This window comes from Oncorhynchus tshawytscha, linkage group LG26 (assembly GCF_018296145.1).
Source record: "Oncorhynchus tshawytscha isolate Ot180627B linkage group LG26, Otsh_v2.0, whole genome shotgun sequence".
NCBI lineage: Eukaryota > Metazoa > Chordata > Actinopteri > Salmoniformes > Salmonidae > Oncorhynchus > Oncorhynchus tshawytscha.
The window spans coordinates 36,252,931-36,279,694 of NC_056454.1; the positions used below are offsets into that span (position 1 = coordinate 36,252,931).

Here is a 26,764-nt window from a genome sequence, read left to right on the forward strand (position 1 = left end):
GCCTATAGGCTATCTGGCCTGTACGCAAATGGACACATAAATATGCCCATTTGGGGATCTGTTAGTTTTTCGGATTTGCTTAATTAACCGCACCAACACTAATGAGCTGTTGAGATTCTCAAAGTAATGTTTTCTTCACCTCAAACAGCAAGCAATCAAAGTCTGTTTTTTACATCCAATGAGAATGACAGAAGTTTCTCAATGTATTAAAAAAAAGTATCCAGCTCTCCCCCTTTCGACAGCCACTCAGCGTGAAAGGGAAAAATGTAATGCTCTGATCCAGTGGAAACTTTATAAAATAGGGCCTATCTGATTACTTCTTATCGCTTGCACAAATAGCCTACAGCTGTGTCTGTCCCAAGCACATTGACTTGGGAAACTCTGAGAACACAGAATATTTTAGACAATGTTGCAAGTTTGCTAGCATGAGCTTCGGGTCCAAGTTAATAGTTGATACAATGTTTCAAGTTCATTGCAGACAGGCCATGCGTAGAAAATGTGACTTTTAAGATATTTTTATCAGGATATTTTCTACCTACAGGCTGCAATGTTTATTTGTTGGCTTTATAGACTATTTTTTACATAATTGGCAATGGCAATAGAAGTTTGTATCATTTTCATTGAGATTTGGATAGAATTTTGATTAACCACATGACAATGATTTTAAATGAAACTGTTCCACGACAATGTGCAAATCATAACTGGAAACCATAACTTGCACGCAAATCGGTAGAAATTGTAAGATAAATTGGCATTCCACGTGAGAAAGGTTGCAGACTCCACGTATAGCCTATTACAGGTAAATTCAGGAGTGTAACGGTAGAATCTGCGAAACCCAGTAGGAGTGGAGGAGGATGCTCGGGACAGGTTACATTTTTTTTCTTCTGGTTATCTTGATCTCTGTCTCTGTCTTGAGTCATTTGTGTCTGATTTGATCTAACAGTGCCCTTAAAGCATCATACAAGCTCAATGCATATATAGTTGATTTTATTCAAGCACATAGGGTGTATCTATATATGAAAAAATACACGTTTTAAAATGTAAACCAATCGATTGGTTGAAAGAAGAGACGACTTTCGGTCAACCAATATTTTCTTTACTCAAGGACAACCCTATAACAAGCTAAGCTAAAGTAAAGGCAATGGATGTTTCAGTGCTAAATAAATCACTCCAACTCTGCACGTGAACAGGCTAGGCATGGATTGAGGTCTACCAATTACACAAAGAGGTGCAAAGAAGGATATCAAACACATACACACACTTGACATTTGCCAGCCACATAGCTTTGTCTCTTTATATGTCAGTGCTTCTTTTCAAAATGATAATTGCTCCTCTTGGTCAAAGCCAAAAGAACAAAAAAGTATATTTCCAGTCATCCCATCTGTCTCTGTCAATTTTGCCAACAGTAGAACATGAGGATATGGATCAGTGGACTCCTGCTGTTCTCCCAGAGTGTGACTGGTGATGCTGTTCTTCCAGAATGTGAGGGGTGAGTGAGTGACATAAGCTCAGAGGAGACTTCAGAAAAAGGCAAAAGATGCTAACAGTGTAGAACAGAGGCTTTCCCTGCTCATCTGCCTCCACTCAGCTTATCTAGCAAAGACTGACAGGGAGAACAGACGCAACGGCTCTGCTGGCTCTCCTCCTGCCATCTAGAATGACTGACTGACTAGCAGGCTATAAAAGGTCCAGTTGTTATGTGTTTCACATTCTATATGTATTTATTAAATTCAAGCCAAATAGAGATATTTTGAATTTATCTTTGTTAGATGTCAATTTCACAAGCACCCATGTGTCCTATAAACTTCCTTAATCCCTAAATACTTAAGCTTATTTTATGCAGACGCTGTTCCTTGCAATACTGATACCCATTGCTAGCTAATCCTATTGCGAATGCTGCAAATGCTGCTTGCTGCCCAGAGTGGTGAAGATACTGTATCACTCTCAGGCCACTTATTTATGTTTTGGTCAAAATGTGGTGAAAATGAGAGCTGGGTAATTTTCTGCATCAATAGTGAGACCTAAAAAAATCCCCCATCTTAAACATCTTATTTGACAGTTAAATTGTTCCCATTTAGGGCAAGAAAAATAGAGGTGGCCATTACAATGCTCTACAGATGTAGGATCTTAATTTGAGCCAGTTTGCTACAGCAGGAAAATAATCCTGCAGCAACAGGACATGTGAATTATTATGTGGATTGTAATTCATGGACATTTTTGAAGGGATTGATACATTTTTTACAAGGGAAAATCAAGTCCGACATTTCTAAGTGGATATTACAAACTTCAGAAGCATGTTAAAGCTCAAACACACTAAAATATTTAAATGTTTTGAATTGCAGGAAAGTTATTTTGCAACAGGCTGATCAAATTAAGATCCTACATCTGTATACTTGATGTAGTATTATGCATCAAAGCCACACATCCTAGGACCCAGCCACTATATTCTCCACAAATAGCTTTTCACAAATGGCTGCTAAGAGGCAGGAGAGGCTGGCTGCAGACCCTCATTTCACATCGTAGGTTATTTCATTGACTTAGCACCCAGCATTACAACGGGATCAAGATTTAGAGGAAAATAAATTAATGGATGTACTAGAAAGTAAAATATTTGTAAAATAATAAAACATGAACGATATATTCTGTCAGGCATAAACGTATATATGCAGGCACTTGCAGGCACTTGTAAATAAACTAACTCAAAATCATCAAAACATAAAAAGTAAAGAAGCACTTACTTTTGGCTATGATTGATCGTCCTGTCCAGTCGTCATTAATCATCTGGATATTCCCAAAATGAATGTCGCTGAAGAAGATGCGATTTGTCCCTCCTGCGGTTTTCTGGCGGTAATCAAAGGTCAGTGCTATGATGTTTTTGAAGTAGGTGGGCCTCTCGAAGGGCTGGACGGGCGAGTTGAGGTCGCTCTCGTCTGAAAGGTGGACGCTCTTCAGTATGGTCCTCTCAGAGTAAAGCAGATAGCCTTCGTATCGCTCGCAGGCAAAGCCGTCCTCAGCCAGGTGGCCATGGGCACAGGAACATGTCCTACGCCCACTGCCCAGGTGGAAGCAGAGCTGCTGACAGCCCCCATTGCTCCTGGCACATGGGTTGGTACCTGGGTTGGCAGACACAAATACTTTGTTCAAGGCATATTCTAACTAAGATTACTTTACCATCATTAATTTAATGGTTATGAAGTTAATTGTTTAGTGTAGTGCCAGAACTAGATGTGCTGGTGTGATATAACGTCACTTTTGTATTGTACATGCACTGCCTATAGCTACAGTTTATCTTTCCCTTGTACTAGATGGCTCCCAGTTGATTTTGAACAATGCATTTAACATTGCTACTGATTATGGGTGAGAATCAATAAGGAGAATTAAGTTGAAACCTCAACCTTTCTCCCGCCCTCTATTAAATACTGTCACATCCTTCAGGTTGACCCCCAGACCACTCCTCATGGTCACTGCCTCGCTGCCGTCACTCTTGAAGCCTCGTCGGATGGAACCATTGGAGTGAGCTCTGAGGACAGAAAGAGAGAGACATTTTGAGAAGTCATCAATGACACACATTTTTTTGTTTGTTTGTTTCTTAAAAGTACTTTTATTTTTGACTCTCGGACAAGATGCCCCCCATTGCTATCCAACTTGATGGATTCTCCATTCACCGGGAGGACAGGACAGTGGAGTCAGGGAAATCGAGGGGGGGAAGGGTTTGCATCTACATCAACACTAATTGGTGTCCTAACTCCAGCGCGTTGGAAGTGTCTACCAACTGTTCACCCATCTTAGAATACCTGAAGGTCAAATGCCGACCCTTCTACCTCCAGAGGAATTTTCAGCAATTATCGTGACTGTGATTGTGACATCAGGAGAAGAAAAATAACAAGCTGGCACTTAACGAACTTTACAAGGATATAAACAAGCAAGAAAACTAATATCTAGAGGCTGCCTTTCTGGTTGCCGGCGATTTTAATTCTGGGTCACTAAGACGTGGTGCCAAACTTCCATCAACCCGTCTCTAATGCCACTAGGGGTAATAAAGTCCTAGACCACTGTTATTCTACCCACAACCAAGCATACAAGGCCCTCCCTCTGCAAATCATTTCATGACTCCACACTCCTGCTTCCTGTTTACAAGCAGAAACTCAAATAGGAAGTAGCTGTGACTCGCTCCATCGAGAAATGGTCACCAGAATCAGAAATTATGATATAGGACTGCTTTGCTAGCGCTGATTGGAATGTGTTTTGAGACTACGCCACTAACATTGACAAGCTAACCACCTCTGTCACCAGCTTCATTAGAAAATGTATCGGCGACGTTGTCCCCACGGTGAGGATTCGCTGGTTCCCCCAAATTACTTCTTGGATATAGGGGGCGCTATTTAAATTTTTGGATGAAAAACGTTCCCGTTTTGAACAAGATATTTTGTCACGAAAAGATGCTCGACTATGCATATAATTGACAGCTTTGGAAAGAAAACACTCTGACGTTTCCAAAACTGCAAAGATATTGCCTGTGAGTGCAAAGTGTCCTTTGTTGCGATTATTGCGTAATATCCAGCTGCAGTATTTTTCCATTTGCTTCTGATGAGAAGCCAACTGCCACCACTTATAGATTATCGAATAGATATGTGAAAAACACCTTGAGGATTGATTCTAAACAACGTTTGCCATGTTTCTGTCGATATTATGGAGCTAATTTGGAAAAAAGTTTGGCGTTGTAAATGACTGCATTTTCCAGTCTTTTTCTTAGCCAAACGTGATGAACAAAATGGAGCTATTTCGTCTACACAAATAATCTTTTTGGAAAAAATCAAAATTTGCTATCTAACTAAGAGTCTCGTCATTGAAAACATACGAAGTTCTTCAAAGGTAAATTATTTTATTTGAATGCTTTTCTTGTTTTTGTGAAAATGTTGCCTGCTGAATGCTAGGCTTAATGCTATGCTAGGCTATCAATACTCTTACACAAATGCTTGTGTAGCTTTGGTTGAAAAGCATATTTTGAAAATCTGAGATGACAGTGTTGTTAACAAAAGGCTAAGCTTGTGTTTGAATATATTTATTTCATTTCATTTGCGATTTTCATGAATAGGAAAAGTTGCGTTATGGTAATGAGCTTGAGGCTATGATTAAGCTCCCGGATACGGGATTGCTCGTCGCTAGAGGTTAAAAGCCCTGAATTAACACAGAGGTTGGAACTAAACTAAAGGACAGGACTACCACACACAGAGCCATCGTAGACAACCTTGAGGACAGGAATAAGTACAAGAAGTCCCGCTATGACCTCCGCAGAGTCATCAAATGAGCAAAAGAACAATATAGGAATAAGGTGGAATCATACTACACAGGATCCGATGCCCGCCGCATGTGGCAGGGGCTACAGTCCATGACGAATTACAAAGAAAGACCCAACCGTGATCTGCCCAACGATGCCTCTCTACCAGACGAACTCAATGCATTTTATCCACGCTTTGACAACAACATCGTGCCGGGTGTGAAGGCAGTCACCGACCCAGAGGATCGGGTGATCTTGCTCTCCAAGGCTGATGTGAGAAAGGTCTTTGATGAGGTCAACACCCGAAAGGCCACAGGGAACCTGACAGTATTCCAGAGTGCGTTCTCAGAGCATGCGCAGAACGGCTGTCAGGCATATTCACAGTCATTTTCAACCTCTCCTTGTCCCAGTCTGTAAGGTGACCACCATCATTCCTGTGCCCATTGTGGCTTCATACCACAATGACCGCCCTGTAGCGCTCACTTCTGTAATCATGAAGTGCTTTGAGAGGCTGGTTATGGCAAATATTAATTCCACCATCCCAGACACCCTAGACCCACTCCAATTTGCATACCGCCTCAATAAATCCATAGAGGATTCAATCTCAATTGCTCTCCACACTGCTGTCAACCATCTCTCCCTCAACGTCAGTAATACTAAGGAGTTGGACCACAGAAAACAGGGGGGGGGGGCGGCAACGAGAGCTTCAAGTTCCTCGGTGTCCAAATCATAAAGCTGTGACAGCACCTCTCCCCCTCAGGAGGTTGAAACAGTTTGGCATGGGCCCTCAAATTCTCAAAAAGTTCTACAGCTTCACCATTGAGAGCATTTTTACTGGCTGCAGCGCTGCCTGGTATAGCAATAGCACCGCCCTCGATCGCATGGCGCTATAGAGGGTGGTGCGGACAGCCCAGTATATCACTGGGGGCGAGCTCCCTGCCATCCAGGACATCTTCATCAGGCGGTGTGGTAGGAAAGCTTGAGTTAACATTGTATCTTTATTTACCTTTTATTTTTGCACTGTCTCTATGCACACACACATAATATGCATTAATTTATATTGACGACACATACACACACCTAATATCATATCTAACTTTAAGCACCAGCTGTCAGAGCAGCTCACAGATCACTGCACCTGTACATAGCCCATCTGTAAATAGCCCATCCAACTACCTCATCCCCATACTGTTTTTTTTTTCTTCTCCTTTGCACCCCAGTATCTCTACTTGCACACTCATCTTCTGCACATCTATCACTCCAGTGTTTAATTGCTATATTGTAATTATTTCGTCACTAGGGCCTATTTATTGCCTTATCTCCCTTACCCTACCTCATTTGCACACACTGAATATACATTTTCTATTTTATTATTGACTGTATGTTTGTTTATTCCATGTGAAACTCTGTGTTGTTGTTTGTGTTGCGCTGCTTTGCTTTATCTTGGTGTCACAACTTCTGCCGAAGTCGATGCCTCTCCTTGTTCGGGCGGTGTTCGGCGGTCGACGTCGACGGTCTTCTAGCCACTGCCGATCCATTTTTCATTTTCCATTTGTTTTGTCTCGTGTTCCCACACACCTGGTTCTCATTTTACTCATTATGTGTTGTGTATTTAACCCTCTCTTTCCCCCATGTCTTTGTGTGGTATTGTTTATCTGTTTTCATGTATGCTCACGTTAGGCTGGTTGCGCTGGGTTATGTTCAACCCGTATTTGTATTTCGTGTTCTTTTGTGCCATGGGCTTTTAGTCCGCCAAATAATAGGCTCCAGTTTGCTACCAAATATCTGCTCTCCTGCACCTGACTTCCTACAGCCCTTCACGCATACCTTGACACTTGGCCAGGTCGCAGTTGTAAATGAGAACTTGTTCTCAACTGTCCTACCTGGTTAAATAAAGATGAAATACAAATGTATTTATTTTTTAAATATGCACATTAATTTATACTGACTTGACACACAATCAAACCCACTCACATACAAGCTGCTGCTACTCTGTTTATCTTATATCCTTTTGCCTACTCACCTTAACCCTATATATATCTACCTCCATAACTCCAGTATTCCTGCACATTGTAAATAGTATTGGAACTGACCATGTATATAGTATGCTTACTTACTTATTGTGTTCTTCTTATTGCTCATGTGTTTTTTTTTCTAGTATTACATTGTTTTTGATTATTGCATTGTTGGGTTTTGAGTTTGCAAGAAAGTCATTTCACTGTACTTGTGCATGTGACATTAAAACGTTAAACTTTTCTAAATGACAGAAAATAGAAAAGGCTGGCATAATTTATTTTAACAATGGCACTTTATCATAAAGAAAATAATCAAGCAAGCATGAAATACCTCAAGATAACTGGTTTGACAAAAGGTTTAAGGGACTTGCCCTTGATAATGACATTGAGATATGCTAGTACATTTACATAAAGAGATGGTGCACCTAATCATGTAAAAATACTCCCCTGAAGATCTCCCCACTGAGACCTCTTAGATTAAGGGTTAGAGGATCGGACTTTGCAGCCCACTCTGTGTGCATTTAAGGAAATAATAAATTACCTGTCAGACCAGTAGATGTAAGCTCCAAACACTGCCACGGAGAACAGGTCTACGTTGGCCACTGACAGTACAATCTCCCTGCTCTCACCCGTCTCAAGGTTGATCCTCTCTATCTTGTCAGTGCGGGCATCACACCAGTATAATCTATTTTCCTGCAGAGTTATGGGGGTACATTGGGTACATTTTATCCAAACAAAGAAATATGAGGATAGGATGCTGTTATAAAACTGCTTTAGGATGGGGTGGATGGATAAGAGCAAATAGGACATAGGTGGATCAGGAGGAAGCCCTGTACTGTACCTCATAGTCTATGGAGATCCCGTTGGGCCAGGCAATGCCAGTGTTGACCAGGGTGACCTGATCAGACCCATCTAGACGGGCTCTCCCTATGCAGGGGCTCTGGCCCCACTCTGTCCAGAACAGATACCTACCAGAGGGAGGGAGGGGAGAGAGGGAGGGGGAGAGAGAGAGAGATTGTAAATACAACTCATATTTATGTTTATTTATTTCCCCTTTTGTACTTTAACTATTTGCACATTGTTACAACACTGTATATAGCCATAATATGACATGTGTCTCTATTCATTTGAAACTTTTGTGAGTGTAATGTTTACTGTACATTTTTTATTGTTTATTTCCCTTTTGTTTATTATCTATTTCGCTTGCTTTGCTAATGTAAACATATGTTTCCCATGCCAATAAAGCACTCTGAATTGCATTCAGAGAGCGGGGGCAGGGGGCAAAGTGGTAAACAGCAATATTATTGACATCTAACTGCTTGGACAACATTAACAGATCTGAAAGGATACACAACATGTCTGATCTAATGTGATAAGGAGGTTATCAGAGGCTATGCAACTGAAATAATAAAGTATTACAATGTAGTTAACCTCAAAGCCTACTTCTATTGGGTCTAGAGAGGATACTTTGGTGTTACAGCCCTCTGTTTTCAGAAAATGGTTGAAATGTGAGCCTATCAAGCCCCTCCAGCTGATCTTTCACGCAGTGTCAACAGTCGATCTCGGACCTTTAGTAGCAAACTGAAACGAATCTTACTGTGACTGCACACAACACCTACAACTGCTAAACAACTTCACATAGGTCAGGCATGACAAAAACCATCACTGCAGGAGCTAGGAGCACATCTAAGCGTGTTTCTACTGGTCGGAGCATGTTTCTACTGGTCGGAGCATGTTTCTACTGGTCGGAGCATGTTTCTACTGGTCTGAGCATGTTTCTACTGGTCTAAGCATGTTTCTACTGGTCTGAGCGGGGGGGGGATTTCCTCCAAGGATTTATTTTTTATTATTTATAAATAAATACAGTACCAGTCAAAAGTTTGGACACACCTACTCATTCAAGATGTTTTATATGTAGAATAACAGTGAAGACATCAAAACTATTAAATAACACATATGGAATCATGTAGTAACCAAAAAAGTGTTAAATAATCAAAACATATTTAATATTTGAAATTCTACAAGAAGCCACGCTTTGCCTTGATGACATCTTTGCACACTCTTGGCATTCTCTCAACCAGCTTCACAAAGTTTTGTATTTGTATTTATTATGGATCCCCATTAGCTGCTTGCAAGGTAGCAGATACTATTCCTGGGGTCAAATAAAATGACGCAGTTTATACAATTTTAAAAACCTAAAAATACATCTACAGATTCCACAAAACACGGTGTGCCCTCAGGCCCCTACTCCACCACTACCACATACAGTGGGGGGGAACAAGTATTTGAGACACTGCCGATTTTCCAGGTTTTCCTACTTGCAAAGCATGTAGAGGTCTGTCATTTTTATCATAGGTACACTTCAACTGTGAGAGACGAAATCTAAAACAAAAATCCAGAAAATCACATTGTATGATTTTTAAGTAATTAATTTGCATTTTATTGCATTACATAAGTATTTGATACATCAGAAAAGCAGAACTTAATATTTGGTACAGAAACCTTTGTTTGCAATTACAGAGATCATACATTTCCTGTAGGACTTGACCAGGTTTGCACACACTGCAGCAGGGATTTTGGCCCACTCCTCCATACAGACCTTCTCCAGATCCTTCAGGTTTCAGGGCTGTCGCTGGGCAATACGGACTTTCAGCTCCCTCCAAAGACTTTCTATTGGGTTCAAGTCTGGAGACTGGCTAGGCCACTCCAGGACCTTGAGATGCTTCTTACGGAGCCACTCCTTAGTTACTCTGGCTGTGTGTTTCGGGTCGTTGTCATGCTGGAAGACCCAGCCATGACCCATCTGCAATGCTCTTACTGAGGGAAGGAGGTTGTTGGCCAAGATCTTGCGATACATGGCCCCATCCATCCTCCCCTCAATACGGTGCAGTCGTCCTGTCCCCTTTGCAGAAAAGCATACCCAAAGAATGATGTTTCCACCTCCATGCTTCACGGTTGGGATGGTGTTCTTGGGGTTGTACTCATCCTTCTTCTTTCTCCAAACACGGCGAGTGGAGTTTAGACCAAAAAGCAATTTTTTTGTCTCATCAGACCACATGTCCTTCTCCCATTTCTCCTCTGGATCATCCAGATGGTCATTGGCAAACTTCAGACGGGCCTGGACATGCGCTGGCTTGAGTAGGGGGACCTTGCGTGCCCTGCAGGATTTTAATCCATGACGGTGTAGTGTGTTACTAATGGTTTTCTTTGAGACTGTGGTCCCAGCTCTCTTCAGGTCATTGACCAGGTCCTGCTGTGTAGTTCTTGGCTGATCCTTCCTCATGATCATTGATGCCCCACGAGGTGAGATCTTGCATGGAGCCCCAGTCTGAGGGTGATTGACCGTCATCTTGAACTTCTTCCATTTTCTAATAATTGCACCAACATTTGTTGCCTTCTCACCAAGCTGCTTGCCTATTGTCCTGTAGCCCATCGCAGCCTTGTGCAGGTCTACAATTTTATCCCTGATGTCCTTAAACAGCTCTCTGGTCTTGGCCATTGTGGAGAGGTTGGAGTCTGTTTGATTGAGTGTGTGGACAGATGTCTTTTATACAGGTAACGAGTTCAAACAGGTGCAGTTAATACAGGTAATGAGTCGAGAACAGGAGGTTTCTTAAAGAAAAACTAACAGGTCTGTGAGAGACGGAATTCTTACTGGTTGGTAGGTGATCAAATACTTATGTCATGCAATAAAATGCACATTAATTACTTAGAGATCATACAATGTGATTTTCTGGATTTTTGTTTTAGATTCCGTCTCTCACAGTTGAAGTGTACCTATGATAAAAATGACAGTCCTCTACATGCTTTGTAAGTAGGAAAACCTGCAAAATCGGCAGTGTATCAAATACTTGTTCTCCCCACTGTATCTACAGCACAAATTCCATGTGTACATGTGTATAGTGCATATGTTATCGTGTGTGTGTGTGTAATCCATGTGTCTGTGCCTATGTTTGTGTTGCTTCACAGTCCGTGCTGTTCCATAAGGTGTTTTTTTTATTTGTTTTTGAATTAAATCAACTTTTACTGCTTGGTTCAGTTACTTGATGTGAAATAGAGTTCCGTGTAGTCATGGCTCTATGTAGCACTGTGCACCTCCCATAGTCTGTTCTGGACTTGGGGACTGTGAAGAGACCTCTTGAGGCATGTCTTGTGGGGTATGCATGGGTGTCCGAGCTGTGGGCCAGTAGTTCAAACAGACAGCTCGATGCACTCAACATGTCAATACCTCTCATAAATACAAGTAGTGTTGAAGTCAATCTCTCTTCTTTCTACTTTGAGTCAGGAGAGATTGACCTGCATATTACTAATATTAGTGCTCTGTGTACATCCAAGGGCCGGCCATTCTGCACTGTTCTGAGCCAGTTGCAATTTTTTATTTTTTTGCAAAAGTCATTTTTTTGGCACCTGACCACACGACTGAACAGTAGTCCAGGTGCGACAAAACTAGGGCCTGCAGGACCTGTCTTGTTGATAGCGCTGTTAAGGTAGAGTAGCGCTTTATTATGGACATACTTCTCCCCATCTTAGCTACTGTTGTATCAATATGTTTTGACCATGACAGTTTACAATCCAGGGTTACTCCAAGCAGTTTAGTTACCTCAACTTGCTCAAGTTCCAGATTATTTATTACAATATTTAGTTGAGATGTAGGGTTTAGTGAATGATTTGTCCGAAATACAATGCTTTTAGTTTCAGAAATATTTTAGACTAACTTATTCCTTTCCACCCACTCATTAAGTATTGCAGTCATTTCAGTCACTGTGGTAGCTAACATGTAGAGTGTTGAGTCATCTGCATACATACTCTAAATGTAGGGGCTATTTGACCCAGAAGGAGAGTGATGGAGTGATGAATTAGATGATCTGGCCTCCACAATCACCCAACCTCAACCCAATTGAGATGGTTTGGGATGAGTTGGACTGCAGATTGAAGGAAAAACAGCCAAGTGCTCAGCATATGTGGGAACTCCTTTAAGACTGTTAGAAAAGCATTCCGCATGAAGCTGGTTGAGAGAATGCCAAGAGTGTTAAAAGCTATCATCAAGGCAAAGGGTGGTTACTTTGAGGAATCTTGTCGATTACAACATGATTGCATATTATTTGGAAAGTGTGATTTCATTTCATATTTCATAGTTTCGATGTCTTCACTATTATTCTACAATGGAGAAAATAGTAAAATAAAGAAAAAACCTTGAATGAGTAGGTGTGTCCAAACTTTTCACTGGTAATGTATATACGTACAAAAGTACATGATTTTGGCTGTTTCTGCCACACCCGTTGCTGACAGGTGTATAAAATCGAGCACACAGCCATGCAATCTCCATAGACAAACATTGGCAGTAGAATGGCCTTACTGAAGAGCTCAGTGACATTCAACGTGGCGCAGTCCTAAGATGCCACCTTTCCAGCAAGTCAGTTTGTCAAATGTATGCCCTGCTAGAGCTTCCCAGGTCAACTGTAAGTACTGTTATTGTGAAGTGGAAACCTCTAGTAGTAACAACAGCCGCAAAGTGCTAGGCCAAGCAAGCTCACAGAACGGGACCGCTGAGTGCTGAATTGCTTAGAACGTAAAAATCGTCTGTCCACAGTTACAACACTCACCATCTGTTACGAAATCTTACCTTTACAGCATACAATGACATTCTAGACAATTCTGCACTTCCAACCATCATTTGCCTTCCCGCCTTTGGGACAACAACTTCCATTGTTAAGGCGGAGACATAAGCATCTCGTCATTATATACAGATTTCTGCTTTCCATAAAGCCTACCAGCCATACAAACAGCCTTACCTCCTGCTCCCAGGCGTCCGCAAGGTCTTAAAGTCAGAAGAATAATAGCAGTAAACTACATTAGCCTTTTAATTGGGATTGGAATGATTTTAGTAGCCTATTTTAAATTGTTGGTGTTGAGCTACGGTATGCATACCCAATTGATGCCCCTGGCGCACGTACAAACATGCATTCAAGCACGTACACACACAGACAAACAAACAGACATACCCTTTCTGTGGATGAACAGCGATGGCTCTAGGTTGGTCGAGTCCCTCTGAGATGACTACACAACGGTAGGTACCACTAAGACGAGCAACCTCTATGAGGTTGAAACCATGGTCTGTCCAGTAAAGGTTACCTGTGGGAGGAAGACAAATATACTGTTATTAGAGTACAAAGAACATTGTTACTCTTACTCATCAGAAACTAAGGAGATAATCACAACACAAACGTGTAATTTTAAAGCACAGTTCAGTAGACTTGCATCATTTATCCCAATGGCTATCTTTCAATTTGATTTGAATATTTTATATGTATACCTTTATTTATATAGGTTAGTCTCATGAGATAAAATCTTGGGGGGGTTATCCACATAGTAAGAACCCATTTTTAAAAACATTTTACAGAAGACAATACTGACCAGCAATCCAGTCCACTGCGATGCCCTCTACCCTGCTGATTCCCGTAGTAATGATGTCCTCCCTCCAGGTCTGATCCCTCTTGGCTCTGGAGATTGTGTTCAGGCCCATGTCTGTCCAGTACACTGTGTCATTACCTGTGGATTGGCAGGAAACATTGGAGTTCCTTGAGGTCTGTCGTGGTGTCAGCTTGAGGGGGGATGTACTTGGCTGTGACAATAACCAACAATAATTATCTTGGGAGATAATACGGACTGCATTTGATTGTGAGGAATTCTAGGTCAGGTGAACAAAAGGACTTGAGTTCCTGGATGTTGTTACAATTACACCATGAGCCGTTAATCATGAAACATACACCCCCGCCCTTCTTCCCGGAGAGATGTTAATTCCTGTCGGTGTGACGCACAAAGAATCCTGGTGGCTGTCCCGACAGCATGTCCCCAGAGAGCCATGTTTCCGTGAAACAGAGTATGTTACAATCCCGGATGTCTCTCTGGAAAGCAAACCTTGCCCTAATTTCATCTAGCTTGTTACCAGGTCGCAGTTGTAAATGAGAACTTGCTCTCAACTAGCCTACCTGGTTAAATAAAGGTGAAATAAAATTAAATATAAAATCTAGAGACTGGACATTAGCGAGTACTATACTCGGAAGTGGTGGGTGGTGTGTGCACCTCCAAAGTCTGACCAAAAGGTCACTCCGTCTACCTCTTCTGCAGCGTTGTTGTTTTGTGTCAGCCCCTTGAATCAGTTTGAATGCCTTGGGGGGTTCAAACAAAGGATCTGCTTCGGGAAAGTCGTATTCCTGGTCGTAGTGCTGGTAAGTTGACGTCGCTCTGATATCCAATAGTTCTTCCCGGCTGTATGTAATAACACTTAAGGTTTTCAAATCAAATCAAAATCAAATCAAATTTATTTGTCACATACACATGGTTAGCAGATGTTAATACGAGTGTAGCGAAATGCTTGTGCTTCTAGTTCCGGCAATGCAGTAATAACCAACAAGTAATCTAACTAACAATTCCAAAACTACTGTCTTATGCACAGTGTAAGGGGATAAGAATATGTACATAGAGATATATGAATGAGTGATGGTACAGAGCAGCATAGGCAAGATACAGTAGATGGTATCGAGTACAGTATATACATATGAGATGAGTTTGTAAACAAAGTGGCATAGTTAAAGTGGCTAGTGATACATGTAATTACATAAGGATGCAGTAGATGATATAGAGTACAGTATATACATATACATATGAGATGAATAATGTAGGGTATGTAAACATTATATTAGGTAGCATTGTTTAAAGTGGCTAGTGATATATTTTACATCATTTCCCATCAATTCCCATTATTAAAGTGGCTGGAGTTGAGTCAGTGTGTTGGCAGAGGCCACTCAGTGTTAGTGGTTGCTGTTTAACAGTCTGATGGCCTTGAGATAGAAGCTGTTTTTCAGTCTCTCGGTCCCAGCTTTGATGCACCTGTACTGACCTCGCCTTCTGGATGATAGCGGGGTGTACAGGCAGTGGCTCGGGTGGTTGTTGTCCTTGATGATCTTTATGGCCTTCCTGTAACATCGGGTGGTGTAGGTGTCCTGGAGGGCAGGTAGTTTGCCCCCGGTGATGCGTTGTGCAGACCTCACTACCCTCTGGAGAGCCTTACGGTTGTGGGCGGAGCAGTTGCCGTACCAGGCGGTGATACAGCCCGCCAGGATGCTCTCGATTGTGCATCTGTAGAAGTTTGTGAGTGCTTTTGGTGACAAGCCGAATTTCTTCAGCCTCCTGAGGTTGAAGAGGCGCTGCTGCGCCTTCTTCACGATGCTGTCTGTGTGAGTGGACCAATTCAGTTTGTCTGTGATGTGTATGCCGAGGAACTTAAAACTCACTACCCTCTCCACTACTGTTCCATCGATGTGGATAGGGGGGTGTTCCCTCTGCTGTTTCCTGAAGTCCACAATCATCTCCTTAGTTTTGTTGACGTTGAGTGTGAGGTTATTTTCCTGACACCACACTCCGAGGGCCCTCACCTCCTCCCTGTAGGCCGTCGCGTCGTTGTTGGTAATCAAGCCTACCACTGTTGTGTCGTCCGCAAACTTGATGATTGAGTTGGAGGCGTGCATGGCCACGCAGTCATGGGTGAACAGGGAGTACAGGAGAGCGCTCAGAACGCACCCTTGTGGGGCCCCAGTGTTGAGGATCAGCGGGGTGGAGATGTTGTTGCCTACCCTCACCACCTGGGGCGGCCGGTCAAGAAGTCCAGTACCCAGTTGCACAGGGCGGTGTCGAGACCCAGGGTCTCGAGCTTGATGACGAGCTTGGAGGGTACTACGGTGTTAAATGCCGAGCTGTAGTCGATGAACAGCATTCTCACATAGGTATTCCTCTTGTCCAGATGGGTTAGGGCAGTGTGCAGTGTGGTTGAGATTGCATCGTCTGTGGACCTATTTGGGCGGTAAGCAAATTGGAGTGGGTCTAGGGTGTCAGGTAGGGTGGAGGTGATATGGTCCTTGACTAGTCTCTCAAAGCACTTCATGATGACGGAAGTGAGTGCTACGGGGCGGTAGTCGTTTAGCTCAGTTACCTTAGCTTTCTTGGGAACAGGAACAATGGTGGCCCTCTTGAAGCATGTGGGAACAGCAGACTGGTATAGGGATCGATTGAATATGTCCGTAAACACACCAGCCAGCTGGTCTGCGCATGCTCTGAGGGCGCGGCTGGGGATGCCGTCTGGGCCTGCAGCCTTGCGAGGGTTAACACGTTTAAATGTTTTACTCACCTCGGCTGCAGTGAAGGAGAGGCCGCATGTTTTCGTTGCAGGCCGTGTCAGTGGCACTGTGTTGTCCTCAAAGCGGGCAAAAAAGTTATTTAGTCTGCCTGGGAGCAAGACATCCTGGTCCGTGACTGGGCTGGTTTTCTTCTTGTAGTCCGTAATTGACTGTAGACCCTGCCACATACCTCTTGTGTCTGAGCCGTTGAATTGAGATTCTACTTTGTCTCTATACTGACGCTTAGCTTGTTTGATAGCCTTGAGGAGGGAATAACTGCACTGTTTGTATTCAGTCATGTTACCAGTCACCTTGCCCTGATTAAAAGCAGTGGTTCGTGCTTTCAGTTTCATGCGAATGCTGCCATCAATCCACGGTTTCTGGTTAGGGAATGTTTTAATCGTTGCTATGGGAACAACATCTTCAACGCACGTTCTAATGAACTCGCACACCGAATCAGCGTATTCGTCAATGTTGCTGTCTGACGCAATACGAAACATATCCCAGTCCACGTGATGGAAGCAGTCTTGGAGTGTGGAATCAGCTTGGTCGGACCAGCGTTGGACAGACCTCAGCGTGGGAGCTTCTTGTTTTAGCTTCTGTTTGTAGGCAGGGATCAGCAAAATGGAGTCGTGGTCAGCTTTTCCGAAAGGAGGGTGGGGCAGGGCCTTATATGCGTTGCGGAAGTTAGAGTAACAATGATCCAAGGTTTTTCCCGCCCTGGTTGCGCAGTCGATAAGCTGATACAATTTAGGGAGTCTTGTTTTCAGATTAGCCTTGGTAAAATCCCCAGCTACAATGAATGCAGCCTCAGGATGTATGGATTCCAGTTTGCAAAGAGTCAAATAAAGTTTGTTCAGAGCCATCGATGTGTCTGCTTGGGGGGGAATATATACGGCTGTGATTATAATCGAAGAGAATTCTCTTGGTAGATAATGCGGTCTACATTTGATTGTGAGGAATTCTAAATCAGGTGAACAGAAGGATTTGAGTTCCTGTATGTTTCTGTCATCACACCACGTCTCGTTAGCCATAAGGCATACGCCCCCGCCCCTCTTCTTACCAGAAAGTTGTTTGTTTCTGTCTGCGCGATGCGTGGAGAAACCCGCTGGCTGCACCGCCTCCGATAGCGTCTCTCCAGTGAGTCATGTTTCCGTGAAGCAAAGAACGTTACAGTCTCTGATGTCCCTCTGGAATGCTACCCTTGCTCGGATTTCATCAACCTTGTTGTCAAGAGACTGGACATTGGCGAGAAGAATGCTGGGGAGTGGTGCACGATGTGCCCGTCTCCGGAGTCTGACCAGAAGACCGCCTCGTTTCCCTCTTTTACGAAGTCGTTTTTTGGGGTCGCCGGCTGGGATCCATTCCGTTGTCCTGGTTGAAAGGCAGAACACAGGATCCGCTTCGTGAAAGTCATATTCTTGGTCGTACTGATGGTGAGTTGACGCTGATCTTATATTCAGTAGTTCTTCTCGACTGTATGTAATGAAACCTAAGATGACCTGGGGTACTAATGTAAGAAATAACACGTAAAAAAACAAAAGACTGCATAGTTTCCTAGGAACGCGAAACGAGGCGGCCATCTCTGTCGGTCTCTGGGCTAACAATGTGAGAAATAATACATAAAAAAACAAATTACTGCATAGTTTCTTAAGGACTAGAGTGAGGCAACCCTCTCTGTCGGCACCATCTTGAAGTAAGGATGATTCTCTTGATAAATGTTTGAATTGGACCATTTTCCTGCCCTGCTAAGCATTCAAAATGTGATGAGTACTTCTGGGTGTCAGGGAAAATGTATTGAGTAAAAAGTACATACTTTTTTTAGAATTGTAGTGGACTAAACCTAAAAGTTGTCAAAAATATAAATAGTAATGTAAAGTGCAGAAACCCCCAAAAACTACTTAAAGTGGGACTGACAGCACACTTTGATATGGTTGTTTTCACGTTTTCATAAATTCATAGAATGTTTGGGAATGACGTAGAGTAAGGCATTTGTGAAAATTCTAGAGAAATAAAGTGTGTTTGGACAATTAACAGACACTGCAGTAAATAAAACCTAATAAACACAGACCTTAGTCTACACAGACCGGTGCGCCATAGCCAATCAGAGCTACAGTAGGCTTTTACGCAAATAAGCCATTTCCCACACAGGCTTGCCATCATTCACTTTGAACTGGACTGTGTGTTTACAGGCAGTAGCAACAGCACAACTTTAGAACATTAGAAAGCATTCGCCACAAGCCACAAGATCTCTGCAAATATGTAAATACCATGAAGAGCCCACTTACATTTGGGAACTTTACAGTCCTATTGGTCACACAACCATGAGAGGTAGGCTCTCTCCCTCAGTCATGCACATCAACAACTATTGCTAGCCAGAGTGAGATGAGCTAACATTAGATAAACCCTCTCAAACTTTTTCAGCTATATGGCTGACAAAATTGCACTGATAAACAATGAGGAACAGTAGCCTGCTCATGCTTCTCACCTGCCAATGCATGCTTGACCCAAATTAATTTTTGCTTTATTTAACTAGGCAAGTCAGTTGAGAACAAATTATTATTTTCAATGACAGCCTAGGAACAGTGCGTTAACTGCCTTGTTCAGGGGTAGAACAACAGATTATTACCTTGTCAGTTCAGGGATTCGATTTTGCAACCTTTCAGTTACTAGTCCAATGCTCTAACCACTAGGCTACTTGCCACCCCAATGAATGGGAATTTGCCTACCAGCCCATTAGATCGATGGCAAATACATTTGATTGATAACTAAGGGTGCATTCTTAAATTTCCTTCAGTGTATCAGACTGTGGGTAGTTTATAAATTCAGTGTATTGTTAGATTGTCTGTTCGTAAATTCAGAGTGTTTCACTCTCCTAGCATTGAGCGCACACTGCACTACTGACACTGGGTGCATTTATAAATTCACTCTGGCTATTTACTCTGATTTCAGAGTACTCTTGTCTGAGTGTGCAAGAGCACAGAATAACAGGAATTTAGGAATATGACTGGTGTCAGTAAACGTTGCCCAAAAAAACATACTGTATGTGGATACCCGTTCGTCAAACATGTGTGGCCCACCACTTCACAACAGAGCCGTTGTTGCTCTAAGACGTTTACACTTCACAATAACAGCACACAGTTGACCGGGGCAGCTCTAGCAGTGCAGAAATTTGACAAACTGACTTGTTGACGGAGCCAAGTTGATAATGACTGAGCACTTCAGTAAGGCCATTCTACTACCAATGCTTTTCTCTGGAGATTGCATGGCTGTGTGCTCAGTTTTATACACCTGTAAGCAACGGGTTTCGCTGAAGTAGCCAAATCCAATCATTTGAAGTGGTGTCCGCATACTTTTGTATATATAGTGTATTATGATTGCCTGTTTGTTTCATATTTGCAAAGTAGTTAAAATGCTGTCAGTTCCACTTTAAGTAGTACTTTAAAGTATTTTAACTTAAGTACTTTACACGACTGCTTATTTCTTTGTTGACATGCAATACCGGGAAATGAAAAGGCTATTGTATACCAGGTTTTATTGGAAAATAAATTGCATATGCAAAACATAGTATCTAAATGGCTAACTCCATTTCATATCTGACAGGATGAAATTGCCATTCCTTTCCAAGTCCAGCCTTAAAGCCTTAAGTACATTTCGGTATTTGCCTGTCTGTACAGTGGGCCCAGGTTGTCGGGAGGATAGGCAGAATCATATGTTGATTTGCCCCTTCCTGTTTACACAGAATTCACACTCTGTTATTAACACATATCTTACATGTGACATATTCCAGCTGGAAGGCTTTCATATTTTTTTTGCACCAATGACCTACCTCATATTGACATGAAAATAGTATGCATGAGAGCTATCCACTGCTGCTGGCTGACTGAGTTTAGCTAGATGTTTTCATGTTCACCTGTATAACAGGTGCATAACAGATATCCCTATAGTGGTGTGGGGGCTGTGCTTTGGCAAAGTGGTTGGGGTTATATCCTGCCTGTTTGTCCATGTCTGGGGCTATCATCGGTTGGGGCCACAGTGTCTCCTGACCCCTCCTGTCTTAGCCTACAGTATTTATGCTGCAGTAGTTTATGTGTCGGGGGGCTAGGTTCTGTTATATCTGGAGTACTTCTCCGGTCTTATCCGGTGTCCTGTGTGAATTTAAGTATGCTCTCTCTAATTCTCTCTTTCTTTCTCTCTCTCGGAGGACCTGAGCCCTAGGACCATGCCTCAGGACTACCTGGCATGATGACTCCTTGCTGTCCCCAGTCCACCTGGCAGTGCTGCTGCTCCAGTTTCAACTGTTCTGCCCGCGGCTATGGAACCCTGACCTGTTCACCGGACGTGCTACCTGTCCCAGACCTGCTGTTTTCAACTCCCTAGAGACAGCAGGAGCGGTAGAGATACTCTTAATGATCGGCTATAAAAGCCAACTGACATTTACTCCTGAGGTGCTGACTTGTTGCACCCTCGACAACAACTGTGATTATTATTATTTGACCATGCTGGTCATTTATGAACATTTGAACATCTTGGCCATGTTCTGTTATAATCTCCACCCGGCACAGCCAGAAGAGGATTGGCCACCCCTCATAGCCTGGTTCCTCTCTAGGTTAATTCCTTTTTTTGGCCTTTCTAGGGTATTTTTCCTAGCCACCGTGCTTCTACACCTGCATTGCTTGCTGTTTGGGGTTTTAGGCTGGGTTTCTGTACAGCACTTTGAGATATCAGCTGATGCATGAAGGGATATATTAATACATTTGATTTGATTTGATTTAACAGCAACAAAGGGGAGGGCAACCAAGACCTTATAGATACCCAGCCTGCTAGCTGCTAATTTTAGCTCCGGGTTTAATCTTTAAGCTTTTTTATTGTTGCTTTAGACTAGTTTCCTATTCTTCTCTTTGGGTAGTGTAGTAAGTCCTGCCTTGCAAGTGTACAGTATGTTGTGCCATACCTTCATCCTAATCTATCAAATGTGGTCAGGTGACAACTCAACTCTCCACCCTTATCTCCAATTCATGGGATATATTTGTAAACAAAGGATTTCTGTAACACTTACAGTGTGTGTTAGATAAACCTTCTCTTTCCCAGTATGCCTATATGGCTGTTTGTTATCATTTGGCCTCGTGGCTCAACTAGCCCTTAGTTTATTCATAGCATTCGTAACTGAAATGAATCCACCATATTTAGAACATGAATTACGCAAGACAAAACCTCTTTTTATAACAAATGCCAGCATAGGCCATTGGGTTTATGTATTATAATGTCCATGCTACCTTCATTTGATACAATATCTGGGGAATTGCTTTGTGACAGTCCTGGTTCAGGGCATGTGGAGAAATGGTTGGTGTTTCTCATGCTGCGTCTCTAGTAACGTGGACGTATTACTCTTTCATCTCTGCAGAACTCAACAGCACCACTAACCATTATTCAACAGGGTTAGAGAGCATACTACAATACAGCTCTTTCTCTCCTTTCTGTCTCTTTCTCTCTCGCTCTCTCTCTTTTTCCCTCTGCGGAAGACATCATCAAATCAATGAACTGTAGGTTTAACTGTTGACTGAGGAGATGAATGCAGTAAATGACTGTGTCCTGCTAGTCCTGGGTTCCCACTCTTATTTATTAAGATTTATAAGCCAAAACAGATTTTTGATCAACCCTCCTACTCTGAGATGTCCATCACTGGCCCTGGTGGTGTCTACCTGCATGGAAGTCCACCCCCACAGCGAACAGGGTCCCAGTGATGGGCATCAGAGCCTCCATGTTGTCATTGAGGTCCAAGGCAATCCCTCTGATCCCCTCATGGATGGAGTACATCAGCAATGACTCAATACCTACAGGGTACAACAGGGATTACTTAACTGTTAGTCTCTTGTGACAGATTAACATACTGTAAGTCAATATGCAGAGAGTACATTTACCCCAGTGAAATGTAGTATGTTTTGTATGATTACGGAGGTGTCTATAGCGCTAACAGTCAATTTATTTCACAGACCTTGTGGTAACTTCGATGCTAGGGTGTCTGAACTGCTCAATGCCCCCCGAATAGTGCTCTGGATAAAGGTAGTACACTATGTATGGAATAGGGTGCTATTTGCGAATCAGACTTGTTGTCTTACCCTCACAGGACATTCGGTCGGTGCGCAGGTTGTAGCCCACAGTACAGGAGCAGCTACGGGTGTTCTCTGATGTGGGGAAGCAGAGCTGGGAGCAGCCTCCATTGTTCACCTGACACGGGTTCCTTCCTGGAAAGGACATGGTGAATAGTATATTAGTAAGGAGATAGGACACCATTATGTTAGCTTCATGGACATCTTTACTAAGCTAACATCTGATATGTTATGCAGAGGGCTATAGGTACTGTAGTACATCGTGGCGTCACATTTATGAATGTCAGCAGATGGGATTGAAAAGTGAAAAGTGCATAAATAAAAGTGTGCGTGCCTGTGTGTGTGTGTGTGTGGGTTCCTCACCTCTCTGTCCCTCCCTGTCATAGACCTTCATGTACACCACTCCGCTGGTCTTATTCCTCAGGACCACAGGAGTCCGTCCATCTCTTTTGTTCACAGTCCCCAGTTGGGCTGAATCATCATCTGCCCACCACAATTTGTTACCTGAAACAAGGAAATGTCCTTAAACACCACATTATCTACCAACTTTAACCCTCTGAAGAGATTTTTTGTTATGTACCTTTATTTATCCAAAAATTCCCATGGTGTTACATTCCTTTAAAGATGGATTAGACCAAGGTGCAGCGTGGTAGGCGTACATTTTCCTTTTATTAAATGACACCGGGAAAAATAAAATAAAATACACAACCGAACGCAAAGATCTGTAGGGCTAAACAGCAACTATGCAAAAACAAGATCCCACAACCTCCCGTCACCAAGATGGCATAGCAGTCAGAAGTCCTTTGTCCTCATCTTGTCGTGTCCCGTATATATATTTACAACTTTCTTCGCATACCTTTTTATATATATCTTTTCTTTTCCATAAACTCAACTTCAAAACACTCTCCTGCAACCCGCCTCACCAATTTATAAAAAAGAAATAATTATTTACCTCAAATCTGTAATCTTCCATAGAAGCTAACCAGAAGCTAGCCAGAAGCTAACCAGAAGCTAGCCAGAAGCTTATTTACTGGCTAATCGTTAGTATTCAGCTAACCACGGTTTGTGGTCATCAGCAATCCTTTAGCTCGAAAATCTATCGCCAGTTTTGTACGCCGTGGCTCGGACCGGACCATACCGGACCTATTTTTCTCTCCATGTCCTCAGATTTCAACCGCAAGCTCTGGATATTTATACCTGGATCTCGAAGCTAGCTAGCTGCTATCCGTGTGACTACCGGCTTACGTCGATCCCGGAGCAAACATCCATTATTCCGGAGCTAGCCAGCTGAAGAGTTCCATCAGCCACTCCTGGGCTACAATCACCTATCCGGACCCGTTATACTGCCAACGCGGAGCCCCACCGGGCCTTCACAACTGGACTACCGACGTTATCTGTCCGAGGGATTTATCCAGCTGGCTCCTCCGTCGCGACGTTATCTGAACGCCCATCTGCGGCCCACTAATCGTTAGTTGTCTTATCGGCTGCTATCTGAATAGATCTATCGGCCAATTTTTTTTAGGGCCTCTATAACTATATATATATTTTTTTTAACGAATTGGATTGATCCCCTCTACCACACGGAACCCCACTAATCCTACCAGGTACCTCCACAAAGCCGTAAACACGGGCACCCTCATAGATATCATCCTAAACAACTTGCCCTCTAAATACACCTCTGCTGTCTTCAACCAAGATCTCAGCGATCACTGCCTCATTGCCTGCATCCGTAATGGGTCAGTGGTCAAACGACCCCCACTCATCACTGTCAAACGCTCCCTGAAACACTTCAGCGAGCAAGCCTTTCTAATCGACCTGGCCGGGGTATCCTGGAAGGATATTGATCCCATCCCGTCAGTAGAGAATGCCTGGTTATTCTTTAAAAATGCCTACCTAACCATCTTAAATAAGCATGCCCCATTCAAGAAATTTAGAACCAGGAACAGATATATCCCTTGATTCTCCCCAGACATGACTGCCCTTAAAACTTGTTGGGGATAGGGGGCAGTATTTTCACTTTGGATGAATTGTGTGCCCATAGTGAACTGCATCAAAATCTGTCCTAGATTGCTAATATATGCATATTATTATTACTATTGGATAGAAAACACTCTGAAGTTTCTAAAACTGTTTGAATTATGTCTGAGTATAACAAAACTCATAGGGCAGGCAATCTTCCAAACTAGTTTTGAAATTCTGAAAGTTGGGGCAACTTTGACGTCATCGCCCCCTCCTTTCCCAACAAGATATGGATCTGGAAGCACTTCCTACGCCTTCCATTAGATGTCCTCATTCAGTAGAAAGTGTAATGGAGCATTTGCTGTGAACTTCGACCTAATGGGAGGGAAAATAGTCAATGTCGCAACAGAATGCCATTTTGCTGTGGCACATTTCTCTGTGGGTGCTACGGCTGTTCCAATCGGCCCCAGATGAAAACATATGATCCGGTTGGAACGTTATTGGATATATATGATAATAACATCCTGAAGATTGATTCTCTACTTAGTTCGACCAGTTTATTCAACCTGGAATATATCTTTTGGAAGTTTTTGTGCGAGTTAGCTTGGACCAGCAGTCAGCTTTTGGGCACGTGAGCTGAAAGTGATAGCAAATGCAGCTACTTGGACACTAGTATTGGACATTATGGAACAAAACAACGATTTATTGTGGAACTAGGACTCTTTGCACTACATTCTGATAAAAGATCATCAAAGGTAAGGGAATATTTGTGTTGTAATTTCGTATTTCTGTTGACTCCAACATGGCGGTTACGTCTGAGTGCCGTCTCAGATTATTGCAATGTTAGGCTTTGTCCGCAACGTAAAAAAAAAAATCTGACACAGGGGTTGCATTAAGAACCAGTGTATCTTTAATTATATGTAGAACATGTATCTTAGGTCAAAGTTTATGATGAGTATTTCTGTTATCTGGCGTAGCTTTCTATAATTCCTCCGGATATTTTGGAGGAATTTCTGAACATGGCGTCAATGCAAACCGAGATTTGTGGATATAAAAATGCATATTATCGAACAAAACATAAATGTACTGTGTAACATGTAATATGACTGTAACGGGATTCTTCCGTCGAAGGAGAGGAGGACCAAAATGGAGGACCAAAATGCAGCGTGGAAATTCATGTTTGTTTTTAATAAGAAAACTATACATGAATAAACTAAAAAAAAAAAACGTGTAAACCCGAAACAGTCCCATGTGGAACAAACACTGACACAGGAGACAATCACCCACAAAACCCAACACCAAACAGGCTGCCTAAATATGGTTCCCAATCAGAGACAATGACTAACACCTGCCTCTGATTGAGAACCATATCAGGCCAAACACAGAAACAGACAAACTAGACACACAACATAGAATGCCCACAAACAAAACATAGAACATACAAAGCAAACTATGGTCAGGGTGTGACAATGACTGTCATCTGATGAAGATTGTCAAGAGGTTAGTGATTCATTTTATTTCTAATCCTGCTTTTGTGATTTTGTCTTTGGCTGGAAAAAATGGCTGTGTTTTTTCTTTGGTTTGGTGGTGGTCTAACATAAATATATGTTGTGTTTTCGCTGTAAAACATTTAAAAAATCTGACATGATGGGTAGATGAACAAGGTGTTTATCTTTCATTTGAGGTATTGGACTTGTTAATGTGTGAAAGTTAAATATTTCGAAAGAATATTTTTGAATTCCCTGCACCACCTTTTCACAGGGGGGATGGAGTTCCCCGGGGGGAACGCCTTGCCCCAACAGGTTTTAACCAACACAAGAACATCCTATGGCATTCCCCCAGCTGCCCACTGCACTGAAGATAGGAAACACTGTCACCACTGATAAATCCACTATAATTGAGATTGACCCTTTCTTTCCTGTTTGGCCCTGTCCGGGGGTGTCCTCGGATGGGGCCACAGTGTCTCCTGACCCCTCCTGTCTCAGCCTCCAGTATCTATGCTGCAGTAGTTTGTGTCAGGGGCTAGGGTCAGTTTGTTATATCTGGAGTACTTCTCCTGTCCTATTCGGTGTCCTGTGTGAATCTAAGTGTGCGATCTCTAATTCTCTCCTTCTCTCTTTCATTCTCTCTCTCAGAGGACCTAAGCCCTAGGACCATGCACCATGCCCCAGGACTACAGTGCCTTGCGAAAGTATTCGGCCCCCTTGAACTTTGCGACCTTTTGCCACA

General features: G+C 42.7%; 1 protein-coding gene across 1 annotated transcript in view; it reads right to left on the reverse strand.

Moving 5' to 3' along the window:
- Window positions 1-26,764, reverse strand: part of LOC112224856 (low-density lipoprotein receptor-related protein 1B) — a 365,574-nt gene that overhangs the window by 129,673 nt on the left and 209,137 nt on the right. The window contains 9 exon segments of the mRNA XM_042306367.1: window positions 2,739-3,113; window positions 3,396-3,520; window positions 7,835-7,986; window positions 8,135-8,261; window positions 13,296-13,425; window positions 13,708-13,842; window positions 22,169-22,300; window positions 22,586-22,711; window positions 22,940-23,080. Of these exon segments, the coding sequence (XP_042162301.1) occupies window positions 2,739-3,113; window positions 3,396-3,520; window positions 7,835-7,986; window positions 8,135-8,261; window positions 13,296-13,425; window positions 13,708-13,842; window positions 22,169-22,300; window positions 22,586-22,711; window positions 22,940-23,080 (1,443 nt within the window).